Consider the following 16,655-nt stretch of genomic DNA (forward strand, 5'->3'; position numbering starts at 1 on the left):
GATTTTATTTTTGAAGGCACTTTTAAACGACCAGAGAGCATTGCCACCCATTTGGACATTCCTGTCATGATTCATGTTTATTGTTATATTCTGAAAGTATGCAGGATCATATTATTTTGTTTTATTCATCTGGTAAAAATATTGACTGACATTAATCCGGTTCAGGAAACCCCCTCCCAAAAAAAGGCCACTTCAGTACGTTACATGACACGGTCCAAACCAATTGCTATCTCAACTGACTAAAAAGCACACATTGATTTTTTTCACCTATCATCCATTTTCCCATCTGCTTGAACGCGGACGTAGAGTCAAAAGATGTCAGATGGCAAAAAGCTCCGCTTCCTTTTCCTTCCAGAAAGCGAAGCTTCGATCAATGTACCGAATGATCTCCTCATTACTAAACTCTTTGAGTTCATAGATGACTTGAATTGAATCGCGTTTTTCTCGATTCGGAGTCTTATGAACCGATTCAGCGGTGGTCTTTTGAGTGACATACTCAACCGAAGTGACTTTGTAGCTTCCCGCCGTCTCCCGAGGTCGCTCAAGATTTTTAATTGACACACATTGATCGGTATCCAGCGTACCGTCAAGGGCGGCAACGGGTGACACAAAAGGCGGAATCAATCGAGCGGGATGCGGATTTCGGGGCGGAGGGGGCGGAGGATGACGAGGTGGTGGCGGATGAGAGTCCTCCGCGGGAATGTAGGCCACCTCGGATGACGCGGAATGCAGCGAGGTTGACATCACGCCTCCCTCGTCATCCGCATCGCCAAAGTACTCAAGCTTGATGTCCTCAAAACCATCCATCCAGTCTCTGGTTCCTCTTTCGATTTGACCCATGACCTCCTTGTGGAACCGCTTAATGATCTCCCAGCGATGTCGACCAAGACGGTCAAACATCTCGTAGCAAAGGAGGTGGCGGAATTTGCGCTCGTCGCGCGACAAGTTCATTTCCAGAAGCTGGAAGTATCCAAGCATGAAAAGATCAAGCGTCAGGTTTTCATAGCTCACAGGCGAACCGTTAACATGCGGCAAAAAATGTTCAGGCCAGTAGATCATCTGGGCTCGACTCAGCCTGCGAATTTGACGACTGGGCACCTGGCTCATGATGGTCCTCCAATGACCGATCAGTTTCCCCACGACCTTCTTGGACTTCATGAAAAGGAGGAGCTTGTCATCCTCACCGTTTTCCCAACTAAAATCCAGATGGTTCCCTCTCCTGACAGATTCCGAGAGGGTGTACTTGCGCCAGTGTTCGAGAAACAGGAAAACGATCCTTTCTTTTCTTGTTTCGATGCATTCCTGAACGTAGCTCAGATCTGTCTGCACCTCTGAACTTCTTGTTTGGAGGTGGTGGTTTAAAAAAGGGTCTGCAGAAAGGATCTGGTAAAACTCTTCAGTCTTAGTTTGCGACGTTATCTCATAAGATGCCTCGATTACTGGATCCCCAACGAGGTTCACAACAGATTCCTCCAGAGAATGGTTTGTGCAGGACTGAGACCAATCAACGGGGTAACCTGGGTGATCCTGACAAACCGCTTCCAGACTATTCTTCGACTTATTGACAAGTGGAAGTGAGCTCTGGCGTTTGTACACCCTTGTTTCTTTGCTATTTGCTGACTGTGACTGCATTTCATAATTGGCTTTGAGGTTCCTCACCGAGACGCCAAACTGCCTCATCTCCTTCTCCACTTCTTCTTTTGTAGAGAAAGACTGAGAGCGGCCGATAAATACCGTAGCCGGATCAGGATGGGTCGCAGCAGCATTTTTTGTCCCTTTTTGAGAACCTCCGTGCCTGACGAGTTCCAGAATGTCAATCTCTTTGCCACCCAATGTGGCGAGGAGAATGGCCATGCTCTTGAGCAAAGTAGAAATTTTGCTACACCAGGCCGGGAGATCTTCAGCTTGGCCGTGCACTCTCTTTGGATTGACCGAAAAATGTCCTTGGGTGAGCGCTGCCGAAACGGGTAGAAGCTGATGCAGCTCCTGCTCGAGTTCTTCCAGTTCCTTCTCAACTTCTGAGACCTTGTGCATCACCTGGAGGTTCTCGATTTGCTTCTCGATGCGTTTGAGATCGTCCTCGGTCATCAGTTCCCCAAAGGGTCCCAAAAGAGCATTGTGGAGGTGGGAGTACCGCCATTCCTGAGGAGGGTGGTGCCCACTCGCCGTAAACTAAATCAGAGGTCAGAGGAGACCGAGAGACAAGAAAATGGAGAGGGTTTGGACTCTTCAGGACCGAATTCATTTCAAATCCTCGAGGACATGGATTTAGTGGTGCAATGGCACTGCCTCTTTGATTAAATCATATTCCTTTCATAACTTTGTTGGTGTGAATTTGGAATTTGTCTAATGTCAGACAAATAAAGGTCATCGCATCTTTATTTATTTATTAATTTATTATTATTTTTAAATGTATTTATTCATTTATCTATTCATGTACTTATTTATTTACTTAGATTTATTTTCCCATCTATTTATTTATGAGTTAATTAATTTACTGTATATATATCTATTATTTATCCATTTATTTATGTATTTATCTCCCCATCTATGTATTTATTTATGAATTAAATAATCTATCTATCTATCTATCTATCTATCTATCTATCTCTCGCCTTTGCTATCCGCTATGATTGATTGATAAACATTTGCATATGTCACCTGATTATAGGATTCTGCGTCAGCATGATCACTGCAGAAAATCAAAATGAGTGCAACACTGACACCCACCCAGAATATTGAAAAATAAAAAATAAAATACATTAAAAAAAAACCTGCCTAGGTGATTGGTCGAGCAACAGAGAAGACATCCTCTCAATCACGGTAGGCATAAAAAGTTGGCTTGCATTTTTATCCACAAGGAGGTTGCGCGTTTCAAATTGCACTTTCGCTTTGTTCGTGTTGGCTTCAATGCGATTGCTTGAACTGCAGTGTGAATGGGCTTGACATCACACCACTGAATCTGCATGTGCTAGATAAACTTGAAACCACAAAGCACTCCATCGTCCGACAAAGCTCACTCTTTCAAATCTATCCGTCAAGTGTTTTGTTGCTGCGATGGGCCATGCAGCCAAATCTTCACATCACTCCAAAGATTCAAAACTAACCAAACGTATGCAAAACATGCAGCATTATACTTAAGAAATAAGAAACAGCAACAACACTCAAACTAGGAGAGTATAAGGCCAGTTCATGCAACAACAAAAAATAAATAAAAGTGGAATTGGAAACTTTTGGGGAAGTGTCAGAAACAGAACAGTTTTTAGCATTGTTGAACAGTACACCTGTCACGAAAGTCTTGAAACTGACGAAAAAAAGAAACATGGCTCAATTGAGGATACATTTCAGCAGCTTGGGCTTCTCCATTTGTGTGACATGTGATGATGTACCACCCGTCCCTATCCCCCAAGTGTCAGTCAACCGGACTGCGGCGAGCAAAATCGTGGCTACCGCTAATGCTAGTTCTGTTCTAAGTCACGTCAATTGTGTGAATGCACCTTTAAGGCACCATGCTTAAATTCATTTTAGTGGGGCACCTAACAAACCGATCAAAGACACAATTCTGAAAAATGAGTGTTTGTGTCGGGGGGTTGTTTTTGTAGATTGCAAAAAAAAAATAAAAAGTGTTTTGTAACATTTGTCAATCTGACAGTGTAAATACTGATGGCAGTATGAGTATATATTATTTTATATTATATTATATTATATTATATTATATTATATTATATTATATTATATTATATTATATTATATTATATTATATTATTAGTATTAAAGTAATCCTTAAAAATGTGCGTGTGTATGCGTGTGTTTATGTGTGTGTGTGTGTGTGTGTGTGTGTGTGTGTGTGTGTGTGTGTGTGTGTGTGTGTGTGTGTGTGTGTGTGTTCAAATCCTCTCTGGCACTCTGGGTCAGAAATCAAGATATAAATCGAATCTTAACTTTGTATAATTGCAGTCATGAACACTAATCATTTACAAATCTTTTTGAACATAACAAATGGGTGATCGGTCCGATTTAGTTACCAAAATGATTTTGATTTTCTGTCTGGCCCATTTTCTCATAATGCAAGTATGCCAGTTTCTAGAAAGAAATAATTGATTCGATTAGTTTTTGGAAAAAAATGCTGATTGGATTTCTTTTGATGGAAAGGAAAGTAAAGTTCTTTGATCCAAGTGACACACCATGCATGAACACAAAAATCACGGTCACAAAAACCCACTTCTACATCTAGCTGCATCCCATTTGCGCTTAGAATTTTTTTTCCGTCACAAATGGGAGAGCTAAAAAATGTGAAAAGAAGGGCAACCGCCGTGTCTTACCTTGCGTTTGTGCTCTTCCTCCTCTTGCACTTTGACCTGAAGCTTTCGCACCATCACCTGCCGCTTCCATTCAGGGATAGCTTTTCCCTGCTCGTCATGCGTGGGCACCAGCGCCTCTACATCGGCCAGGCTGGACTTTCTCCCCGCGGCGGCGGCGACGTTGCTCCCATTGATGACGGGATTGGAATGCAGTTGCTCGAAGCTCGCCGATGCCGACATGGTCCTGAAGCTTCCCGAGCCAGGTGGACTGGGAGTGCGACTGGGCGTTGCGGGAGGGGAGGCGACCGACGTATTGGACGCAAGCGGGGACGACGTCTTGGGTGGCGGACTGCAAGGGCGAGTCTGTGGTGGAGATACGGCGTTTCCCTGGAGGAAAATAAAAATCACATATGGATCCGTCTGTGTAGGCTCTCAGTTGTACAGGAATGTTCCATCGATGAAAAGGTTACTTGAGCCGTCATCTGTACTTCTTTGAAGGTGTCGGACAGTTCGCTCTTCATCTGAAGAGCTTCGTCAGCAAACTAAAATTGTGCTGGCAACTCTGGACCTATATATAGGCCCAATGGAGTATATAGTGCCAAAGTTGCCAGCACAACCTTAGTTTGCTGACGAAGCTCTTCGGATGAGGAGCGAAACGTCTGACACCTTCAAAGAAGTACAGATGACGGCTGAAGAAACCTTTTCATCAATCGCAAATAGACTTTACCGGTTTGGATAGGATGCACCCAAATGTTTGATTGATTGGCCTTCCTGATACACTTAGCCGTTCATATCCAGTTTTTCTTAACTCATTCACTGCCAGACGATGTGCAAAAATGTGGCCACTCCAGTGCCAGGGTTTCTGTCATTTTCACTCAAAATGCAGGACCAACAGAATATTGAGTTTTAGGACTAGATAAACATTCAATTCAGCATAAGAAACCTTAGACTCTCTTCTTTCATCACAAAAAAAGAGTTAATTCCCATGTTATATGTGTCTGGAGTAATCTGAGCTTGAAATGAGGGCAGCTGTACAAAATACAATACAATATAGTACATATTGATTTATAAATAGCACTTTAACAAGAGCTGAAGCTGGAACAAAGCGCTAACATGGCAAATGCTGACCTCACGTGGAAGGGGAAAACATTGCTAAAGGTCTGACCAGCGCTTTATCGAAACCCCCCGCAAGAAAAACCAAAACCTGAACAAATTCGGTAATGGCGCTCCACGTCATGCTTTTCAATTCCCGAATAAATTCGGGAATGGCAGCGAATGAGTTAAACAATGTCCAACAATGCGTTGTGCTCACTGACGCCAACGATTCCTTTTGTTGTGAACAATTTGCAGACGTTGTAGACTCACATTGTCGCCGGTTGGCCCGCTGTTGGAAAAGACCGTAGTGTAGCCTTTACTGTGAGGCGTGGGCTTCAGGCTCTTTCCGGCTTTGATTTCTGCCAGCAATTCGGAGTTGTCACCAGTAGGGGACATCATGTTGAAAGATTTTGTGCCTAAAAACACAACAATGATGGAGGACAGTGAAAATCAAGATGGAGTTGATTGACAGATTGATTGATTGAACATAAACACATGAACAAGATCCATCCATCCATTTTCAGATCCGCTTTATCCTCACAAGGGCCACAGGGGGCGTGGGAGCGGGTTGGGGGTGTGTGTGCTGGAGCCTAACCCAGGTGTCCTGGGGCTGTAAGCCGGGTTACACCCTAAAATGGTTGCCAGCCAACGCAAGGTACATATCGAAGACACAACAATCAACACTCACAGATAGGGACTATTTGGAGTGATCCATTAACATGCCACACATGACTTTGTAACGTGGGAGGAAACTGGAATACCCAGAGAAAACCCACACAGGCCCAAGAGGAACTTGCTAACTCCACAACCAGAATATATAAAACAAAGATTGGAAGGAAGAAAAGGCCATCAATGGATGCTGTCGGTAAACACTGTTTATGTATCCAAAGGAGGAGGAAGAAATACCGAAACCTCTCTCCTCCTAACACTCTTTTTTTTTTTAAACTAAATTTTCCATCAGTTTTACATTCATGACAACACCCAGAAATCCAATTTCAATACAGTCCATGATGATTTTGTCGTTCTGTTTAATATTCACTACATTCACAAAGAGTTATATAGATTGTTTGTTTTTGTCAAACTTTTTTCCCACTATGAGTCAAAAGCTGTTGGAGATTTTCTTCAGAACAAAATAAAGTTATATTATCATCAAAAAGAAATTAGTTAAAAGAAAATATATATATATCCCCAGCATATATCAATGATATAGAGAATAAGCAGGACCAAGCATAGACCCTTGTAGAACACCATGACTCTACATTAACTGCATCTACTGATTTCTCTCATCTAACGTTTTAGCCATTTACATGCACTGAAAGATTACCCCTGCTACCCTCTATTCCCCCCAAAATGTGTGGAAAAATAGTTGATTGACAATTTCAATATTTCATTCAATCTGTTCCGTTTAAGAATAGACTTTTAAAATGTACGTATTCAGCTGCCACAGTCCTTAATCTGCTTACAATGAACAATGCAACAACTTTCAAGAGACTTCAGCTGTGACCTGTAATTCTATTTACAAAGAACCCCTTTTTCGTTTTTGGGGGGTGAGGGCGTACTAAAATGAGTCTATTTACAACAAATACCTACAAATGACACATGTAGTCCATTTTATAGGCATAGTATGTGTTCTGCATATATGGTTCCACATATATAATGAGGAAAACGAATAAACACGAGCCAACGTGTTACCAAACTACAATTCACAACCCGGTAGCTTCTTTTCACCTCAATAGGATCACGTAAATCAATGACAGGACAACTCGAGTGCGATCGAAGCTTTAGATTAGCATTTAAAAAATGTCACCAAACATCTTTTGGTCCGAAATTAACCGCCGGCGATGGAGACACCTCACCGTATTTAAGAGAAGAACCTCAAATAAATTGAATGTCATCAGTCATCTCGAACAATGGCATGAAAAGAAGAAAGTCCTGGTATAAAACCGTTCCCCATGGAGGTCACCGTCGCAATGTTCCAACTGGCCACAAAAGCCCAAACACTCTGTAAACCCGCCACCCCCACCCACCCCAACGCTCTGTTGCACTCTCCCTTGGAGGAGGAGAAAGCAGCTTCCTGTTAAAGCCCCATCATCACCGTCGGGGGAAAATCTAAAGGACTCGCCGGTAACTGAAAGTGACAGCGAGCCACTGGCAAAGCTGGCGAGGAATTATCACACAAACACTCGCACGCACACGCTTGTGAGTCGAAATGACCGGAGCCAAGCCGGTGCATAATTCCTTCCATTTTTTGCACCACGCTTCCCACTCACTTTGTTTTGTCGCCAAGAGTTTTGACCTGACAACCAAACGATGTTGGGTAATCAATACTTGAAAACACTCGAGTTGTAGGAGGAACTCAGTGTCCTGATGGCAGTGAGCGATTTTTTGAAAGGGTTCATTTTGAAGAACATTTGCATGTTGGTATTAGGCAATCTTCAATTTTTGAACTGAAGATTCATTGGGGTGAACATTAGGTTTTATAAAATTTGGTCTCTGTAAAAAAAAACATAACAATAACAACAATAAAATTAAATAGATTAATACAATTGCAAATTTCCCCATTGTGGGACTCTTAACTGCTGGACAATGTGCAAAAATGTGTCTCGAATTCCACGACCAACACAATATTGAGTTTTAGGACTACAAAAAAAAATCAACGCAGCATAAAAAACCTTAGACTATCTTCCTTCATCAGAAAAAAAAGAGTTAATTCCTAAATGATATGGGTCGGGAGTTATATGAGCTTGAAATGAGGGTGCTGTCCAAAATACAATGCAACACATATATATTGGTTTATATCGCGCTTTAACAACAGTTGAAGCTGGAACAAAGCCCTAAAATGGGAAAAGGGGAAATGGTACCCCCTGGTGGAAGGGAAAACATTGCCAGAGGCCATAGCCAGCGCTTTATCGGCAACCAAATCAGAAAAAAAAACAAAACCCGAACAAATTCGGGAATGGCACTCTATGTCATATTTTCAATTTCATACACGTCAATTCGTGAATGGCAGTGAATGAGTATTGAACAAAAAAACAAGTGATTTTTAAAAAAAAATCTTCCTACATTCAGCACGTTATTGATGCCCATTTTTAATTGATTTCTTCTTTTTTTGAACATGCATAAACTCAAAGAAAATGTTCAAGTCACTAACTAGACTCACCTCGCCCATCGCACCCCTCAAAAACAAACATGAGGTCATGGGATTTGTTTGGGAATAGAATGGATCCATGTGAAATATTTTAGATGAATAAATGAATGAGTGAAAATTAACAAATCAGCGGGATTCAGTCGATCTCTGTTATTTCATATTGGGGAATACAATTATTGGGGAATGCGGGGTGGGGTGTCAATGTACGTTGATATTTTTTGGTCTCTACTTACTCTTCATCTGTCTTAGTGCACCTCCCTCTGCCTGCCGGGCAGAGGGACCCTTGCCTTGAAAGAGCAGCAGTGAGGAAAGACGGCGGCAGGCAAAGAGATAAAAATAAACACGTAAGAAGACACACAAGGAACAAAGCAAAAGCGACGACGAAAAGACATTCAAATGTCAAGAACATGATTGCTAGTTTGATGATGAAAAGGATTTGAGTACCGTATTTTCCGCACTATAAGACGCATGTAAGAGCCTTATTTTTTTTTAAGCTGACCATGTTGTTATGAAAATACTTTTACTTTACCCCGGAGAAAATAATAAAACAGTTATTTATTTATTTTGGGAGCGAATGGAGTTGTCAGACAGCTGATAAGTAATCTATTCATTCAGTTTGACTGACCTATTTGACTGTTTTATTGACATTCCCTTTAGCGCAACACCGTCTAATAAATGAATGACAGAACCCGAGCCTCTACTGTAGAGTCTTATAATGTGGTGCGCCTAATGTATGTCATTCATTGAGGGTGCTGCGCCTCACTGAGCAGAAAATAGAGTAATATTTATTTATTTATTTATTTATTGGTAAAATCTTAAGTGGCACTTCCTGGAGCACACGATCAGTTAGCAGCACAGAGCACACTGAGGCACTTAAGGAAATGGCACAACACAAAACCAGTTCACGGGGTAATGGTAGCCACCGCATCTTGACTTTTAGCTCAATTATTCATGTTTGTGGTGTTTGGCTCAAAACACACCCTGATAGATTTGGTTTGGCCCCCCTTAAAATATCCTTTCCTTCAGAAATTCAGATTGAACATGGAAGTGAACGTGACACACAAGAAGTGATAGATTTAAAGAAAAGGTTGCAAGAAAGGGAAAGTGCAGTTTTTGAGAACAGCTTCCTAAAAAGTTGGATGTGAATATTTAAGACCCCTGCCTCACTTCAGTGGCGCCTTCTCTTTCCTTTTCAATTTCAGTCGAGATATGTTTTCAAGGGAAACTCACTTGTTGATGAGGATGATCGTCGCTGTTTGTTGGAGAAGCTATTGTTCGCAGAGTCATTCTGGGTTGCTTGTGGCAATGGTGGAGGTGCAGGGGGTGTTGGCGTCGGGTTGCTTGTAGATGGGGGAGGCGGTGGAGGCGGCGGAGGCGGTGGTGGAGGCGCTGCCGGGACGGTTTCCTCTGTGGTGCCGTTTTCAGATGATGGGGTAGAGCCATCGGCTGGTTCCTCCAGTAAAACAGAGCCCTGAGTAGAGAATTGTAACACAAAATGATGGCAATTTATCTATATACAAGGTGACCCAAAAGAAAAAAACGGACCCCAACTCCAAGTAGTCCCCGTTTCTTAGTGTTTTGTCCGAATGAAATGAAACTTTGGTCATAGCCCCACAGGAAAAAAATCTGGGGGGTTTTAGGTCCGGGCTATGAGGTGCCCACTGAACATCCGTCTCGAGGCAGATCACTCGGCCTCCGAAGTTCTCTTTCAACCTATCTCGGGACAGGTTTTGATGCTATCTTAAGGACAGAGTCAACGCCGGGAAACCCGCAACCATCACGGAACTCAAGAAAGCCATCAGGGAGGAGATGAGAGCCACCTTCAGAAGTTCTCTGACGACTCAGCTATTGTCGGCCTCATTACAGAGGGAGATGATCGGGAGTACAGGGGACTGACCAAGGCCTTCGTGGACTGGTGCCAGCAGAATCACCTCCAGATCAACACCGGGAAAACCAAGGAGTTTGTTGTGGATTTCTGCAGGAAACAATCCTCACCTGCACCGTTGAACATCCATGGTACGGACATAAAGAGGGTGACCTCCTACAAGTACCTGGGTGTTACTCACAAAAATAAACTGGACTGGACTACAAACCGGGATGCCCTAATCAAAAAGGAACGGAGTCGCCTCTTCCTACTCAGGAGACTGAGGTCTATTGGGGTTCAGGGGTCGCTCCTAAAGCCTTTCTATGACTCTGTGGTTGCTTCAGCCATCCACCATGGAATTTTCTGCTGGTCAAGCAGCATCACCACCCGGGACAGGAAAAGACTGCAGCGTCTGGTCAAGAGGGCCAGTTCCTTCCTGGGCTGCTCGCTGGATTCTCTGGAAGTGGTGGGCAACATACGGACGCTAGCTAAACTAAAAGCTATGATGGACAGCCTCTTCCACCCCCTCCTGTCCACACTGACAGCACTGGGTCGCTCCTTCAGCCAGAGACTGTTACACCCACGCTGCAAGAAGGAGAGGTACCGCCGCTCATTCCTACCAAATGCTGTCAGGCTTCTTAATAATCACATGTGAAAAAAGAAATACCTGGACTCTTGTACTGTAAATAGCCCAGCTACATATATCAATATGCCTTTTCCTTGATACTTGCACTATCTACAGTTTTTATGAAACATTTTTGCAGTTACAGTATACACCACTACTGTACGACTGAGAGCTTACCCAGAAGTATACACCTCAGTCTTCTGACATTTTTTATTATGCTTAGAATATCTTGTTTTTTATCCTTTCACCCCCCTTCAAATTGCTGCTATGGACTGCCCATTGTGGGATGATTACAGGCTTTCTGATTCTGATTACCAATTCAGTCTGTAAGAACGTCATTGACAACTTCGTGCTGCGCCTCAAGAAATGCATGGAGCTAAAACGAGGCCATCTAGAACATATGCTGTAGAACGGAGAAAAAAGGCCAAAGACACTAGTGTTTTGATGTGATGTTTTGAATATAATAAACTAGTTATGACCAAAGTTTCATTTCATTCGGACAAAACACTCAGGAACAGGGCCAAATTAGAGTTGGGGCAACAGTTACACAAACTGGAAAAACATAAATGGCATCCAAAATAAATGTTTTAAACATAAAATTTAAAACGATTATCCATTTATGACAACTTTATGTCAGTATTCTACAGTATGTTGCTGGCATGCAAAGGCATGCCTGTTCAAACACCTGCTCAAGCGGGAGTTTAGGGGGGTGCGCACAACACATTTCTTAGCACATGTCACAGGACTCCTCCCTCTGCTGTATTTAATTAACTCTTAGAGACACACCAACAGAGCTAATATGTGTCACTCTCCAGGGGAAACACCAAACATAAATTGTTGGGCACGGGCCATCTGCTGCTGTAAGTGATAGTGCTCCTCTCCCCCTCTCAACCGCACCCCCTCACATTACACGCGTCTGGCATGCCTCGAAAGCATGCAATAACCCTGCTGGAAGAGAGTTAATAGACCGTGACAAACAATCGACCCCACCTCCTTTTATTCTTGGGACGCGTGCCCATCATCGGACCCAGTCCCTCCCGCCCAACCTCCCACTTTACAATTGAATCCTCCCCAGGGAGTTTGGAGGAGGTTAGTGTCCAGACGAGTCCCGGCGGCACGTGCCGCTGATTAGCCGTCCCATCTGCTAGGAAGCCTCTGAGACCAGGAGTGGCCCCTCTGGAGGCTGTAATTGGCTCAATGGGGATTATCCTCCATATCACCCCCAAACTCACCCCACTCCTGATTCCCAGGAGATTATAGTAATACAGCCCCAGGGACCCATGATTATGTTTGACAGACCCTGTTCTCTTGTCTGCGGAGGTATGTGGCAACAAATAAGCTCAAGGATGGGTGTCATTTTCTTTGCCGTTTTGGTTTTCGATGTTTCATTAAGCATTTAAATGTACATTTCATGGTGGTTTTCATCCGTGAAACGTTCTCCGATTTCAAGATTTGCCACTAATGTCGACCCAGAGCTAGCTTGATGTACAAACTGATTAATAAAAACTTTTGGAAATTTGAACACAGGAAATGGAAATCTCGATTTGGATACGTTAAAAAAATAAAGGCAAAAAAATCCTGACTTTCCATTGGGGGTGAAAGATTACGAAAAGTAATCAAATAACAATCCTCAACATTGCAATTGCAATTTCATATTTATTTTTTATATAGATTACTTTTTTTACTCAAGGTTCTCTTCCCATATTGATACAATACAACAGAATACATATTATATACATTTAGATATTCTTGAGCAAATATAAGCAATAAATTACCAGAATCTATAATCTATATTACAGTATCATATTTATTATAATTTGTACAGAAATACTTTGGTTTGATTGGTGCCAACCTAAAATAAAACTCAGGCAAATGGAGCAAGAATTAATATAGAAAAGACTTTCTTTATCTGCTTTGATTAGAGCTGTTAACTTATGAAACACTTCAACTTCTTCTTCTTTTCCTTTCGGCTTTTCCCTTCAAGGGGTCGTCACAGCAAATCAGTGTCCTCCATCTTTAGAGGTTTGATCCGCATGCTTGTTTTGGCCAAGCTTTTACGTCGGATGCCCTTCCTGACACAACCCTCTGTATTTATCCGGGCTTGGGACCGGCTACAGAACAAGCAACTCGCTCAGTAAAATGCTCCCACACACAAAATGGTAACACTTCAATTTGCAGTCTTTTAACGAAGAACGTCAAGTTTACATTTTCCTTTACTATCTGTACTATGCGGGCGCACTAAACAAAACACGCTGTTGTAATTAATGTGTTTACGGACTGTGAATTAAACAACAAATTCCACCTGTTTATGCATTTTTCCATGCGATGTCAACTGAAAATGACACCACAGTTGCTCAGGCCACAAGTGACGACCAGTCAGATGAACACATCCATGAATGGACTATCAATAGGCGGTTGGAGCCAGAGGGTGTCCATCTTACATTGCCATTGTGACTTTTGTTGTTGTCTCCCCCCCCCCCAAAAAAAAACCCACTCCTATTATCCAATGCTTTATGCTACAATAGGCATGTAGTACTTCCCATGGATTGATTGGCTTAACTGTATGACATACATAGTAGCATTTTCACCATCAAGAAAGACAGAAAATAATGTGAAAACCCCAATATAGAGAATGTAGGCCATCTGAGTGAATGGCAATGTAAGATGGTGGCTTCGTTTCTTCCAAGGACAAGCAGCATTGTTAGAGCGTATTCCTTGTAATCCACATTTAAAAATGTTTTTCATGATGAAAAACAAAGTGACTATTTTCATCTACTTGTGGTCCTTTTTTCACCTTTTGTTTGCCTTCAAATATCGCCCCAAGAAAGAAACTGAGAACATTTAGACTAATTGCAAGCTACCATAGGATGTCCAAATAATAGTTGAGTGCTATTATCCTTTTGTAAGCCATCATGACTTTGAACTAAGCCTTTTGTCTACGTCTGTTCCATTGTGGCTTGTTTGAGGACAGTTTATACAGCCAGGTGGACTGGTTCAAGATGTGATGGAAATGAGGGTGCAGTTTGCATCATGTGGCAAACAAAAAGCTCCAAAAGGATGGAAGACTATGTAACCGGCTGAGTGGCGTAATGTGCAGGCAAATATCGCCGCTGTAACCTAATGCCGGCAAAACATCATCGAGCTAAACCTTTGAGTCATTCATTTATTTAGCCTATCAAATCAATTTTTTTTGTGTAAACCGTAATTTTAATCAAATAGCAATTGCAATTTCCTAATAAATATCCTCTGGGTGCTTATCGTCGCTGTTACTAAGGTAAAGGCTAAAGAAAGAAATTGACAAAAATGCTAATTAATGTCTCACAGCGTGTCAAAATCAATCCCAGGTGCTATGCCATGAACCCTCCCCTCATCACTCTTCATGAGCTTGTAGACAGAAATGTTATATACTGTATATAGTTGCTATAACATTTGACGACACAGTTCATGCGCTAATTGCATTTATCGACTGGCATGCGGCCATGTGGTGCTTCATTGCGTTGACAGTTACCTCCTCCTTTGGTGCCATGACTTTGCTCCCACGGAGCTCGGCGCTGTCACTCCCGAGGGTCTTGTAGTAGTCCCCAGTGCTTGGCTGCTTACTGAAGCTCCTTGACTTTCGGTTGGAGTCAACGCGTCGTAATTTGTCGTAGTTATCTCCCACCGTCAGGTGCTAAAAAGTAGGGGGAAAACATAGTCATTGAAGCAACTTCAATTTAGCATGTAGCTTGCACTTTTTACACACTTGTGCATATTGTTAGGCTCAACGGACAACCGACACCTCCAGACAAGTTGCGTCCATAATTTGTAAAAATTATTCAAATGACTTCTACTGAGTGCATTTTATAAAGATTCCACCGCATATAGCTATATTTTACGTTTTATGACTCGCGCTGAATATTCAGGAAGTCTTGTTTTTCGAGTTGATGACGATGCCCTAAGTGACGTCACGGAGGGAACGCCCGTGACCGAGAAAGCGACACACAATGCATTTTGGGTACTTTGAAAACACCGTGTTGATCGCGAAATTAGAAGAAAAACAACATACATAACGCGATGGTGAATCGTTGTGGGTAGTTTAGAAGGTGTAAGTTTACACAAATTCCCAGCGGACAAATCAGCCCATTTCCAACGGAGCTTGGGCGCCATCTTGTGCATTTGCTGGGCGCTACATTGGAGTCCAGACGGCTCGAATTGATACGGAAGGACTTCTTTAATCGATTGCAAACATTTATGATTTCTTCTTCAGATGTATTTGAATCATATTCATAACTGGATGAGTAACAAGTAAAGCATCTTCTCCGAATCTGAACTCTCTGAAGCCATTGTTTTGATTCTGGAGCAAGGCAGTGTGTGACCAATAGTGACGTCACTAACAAGGGGGCGGGACTTTCTGAATCTGCCCAGTTCCGAGCTCATTTTGTGGCAGTTTTGGGACACTCTAAGTCATTTTTATTGGTGTTTTGCATTTGACCAAAAATATCAACCTGCGTGTTTTGGGTATTTTAGATCCTATAAAACGTTTTTCCGATGTCAGTTAGGAAACAAAAATGGTGTCGGTTGTCCTTTAAAGGAAACACGTGAAACTTTTCTTTTTCTTTGTGTGTACAATATTTGGCCCAATATTAGTTCTGCTGGAAGGTTTCGGACAACACAGTGCTTAATGGCTTTTCTTTCCAGATTAGTACCCTTCAGTGGACAAAGCAGCTTTATGTTAATAACAGAACAAGGCTTGCATTCAGCTGCGGTGCACCATTGGCATTTGTATTTCAGGTAAGACTCACACAACATCAGCAGGGTGAGAGTTGATATACAGTATGGCGTAAGAGAGTGCACTTTGGCACATACCACAGGGCCACAGAAGACTTTCACCTTCCTAAAAGTATCTCCTGGAGTTGTAAAGCTGAAAAAATGAAGTCTAAGTAAAAGATTCACGATGAATAATAATAATAATAATAATAATAATAAATTTGATTTCTAAGCGCCTTTCAAAACTCTCAAGGTCACTTCACAGTCACATGATCAGTTTTTCTGTGGGTGAGCAGTGGATTATAAGGATGAACTCAATGGGTGCGTAACATGTTCTCATTTTAGTGCATGAGACTAATTGCAGGCCCTAATTTTCACAATTTCATTTTGGTGGTGCCACTGGAAAACGTTCAAAATTTGGTGAGGTTTTATTTTCATGCCCCCTGAAAAAAAAAGTTTTGAGTAAAATTAAGCAGATGAAGAATTTATTGATGTTATAAATAAAAAAAGGGGGTTAATGTTGGCAACATTGATCTTGTAAAAAAGATCAATGTTGCCAACATTAACCCCCTTTTTTCATTCTATAAGCATCTTATTGAATGTTCCTGATCTTCATTAAAGCATAAAAAGAAGTTCATCACAATAGTTAAACCGAAAGACAATAAAAGACTTCAAGATCTCACAAGAATCTGGAATATTTTCGTAATGTTTCATTTCACCCTCAAAATATTGATCTATTTGTAAACATTCTTGACCACCACCTTTATATTGTTGTTTGGTGTGCTTAGTTAATAAACAAATAAACAAACAGCCAAAACAAATCAATAAAAATAAATAAAAATAATAAAAGCATCAATAAAAACGACATAAATACAC

General features: G+C 41.9%; 1 protein-coding gene across 1 annotated transcript in view; it reads right to left on the reverse strand.

Annotated features, from left to right (window-relative positions):
- Positions 1 to 275: 275 nt before the first annotated feature.
- The window catches only part of espn (espin), a 31,015-nt gene continuing 14,635 nt past the window's right edge, over positions 276 to 16,655 (reverse strand). The window contains exons 8-13 of the mRNA XM_089009576.1: positions 14,542 to 14,703; positions 9,775 to 10,015; positions 8,778 to 8,831; positions 5,667 to 5,812; positions 4,323 to 4,688; positions 276 to 2,172 (exon numbers count right to left, since the gene is read on the reverse strand). Coding sequence (XP_088865702.1) covers positions 319 to 2,172; positions 4,323 to 4,688; positions 5,667 to 5,812; positions 8,778 to 8,831; positions 9,775 to 10,015; positions 14,542 to 14,703 — 2,823 coding nt within the window. The 3' untranslated portion in view covers positions 276 to 318. The remainder of the gene's footprint in view (positions 2,173 to 4,322; positions 4,689 to 5,666; positions 5,813 to 8,777; positions 8,832 to 9,774; positions 10,016 to 14,541; positions 14,704 to 16,655) is intronic.

The sequence above is a fragment of the Hippocampus bargibanti genome, linkage group LG01 (genome assembly GCF_051943395.1).
Source record: "Hippocampus bargibanti isolate YZ-2025 linkage group LG01, ASM5194339v1, whole genome shotgun sequence".
In the NCBI taxonomy this organism is placed as follows: domain Eukaryota; kingdom Metazoa; phylum Chordata; class Actinopteri; order Syngnathiformes; family Syngnathidae; genus Hippocampus; species Hippocampus bargibanti.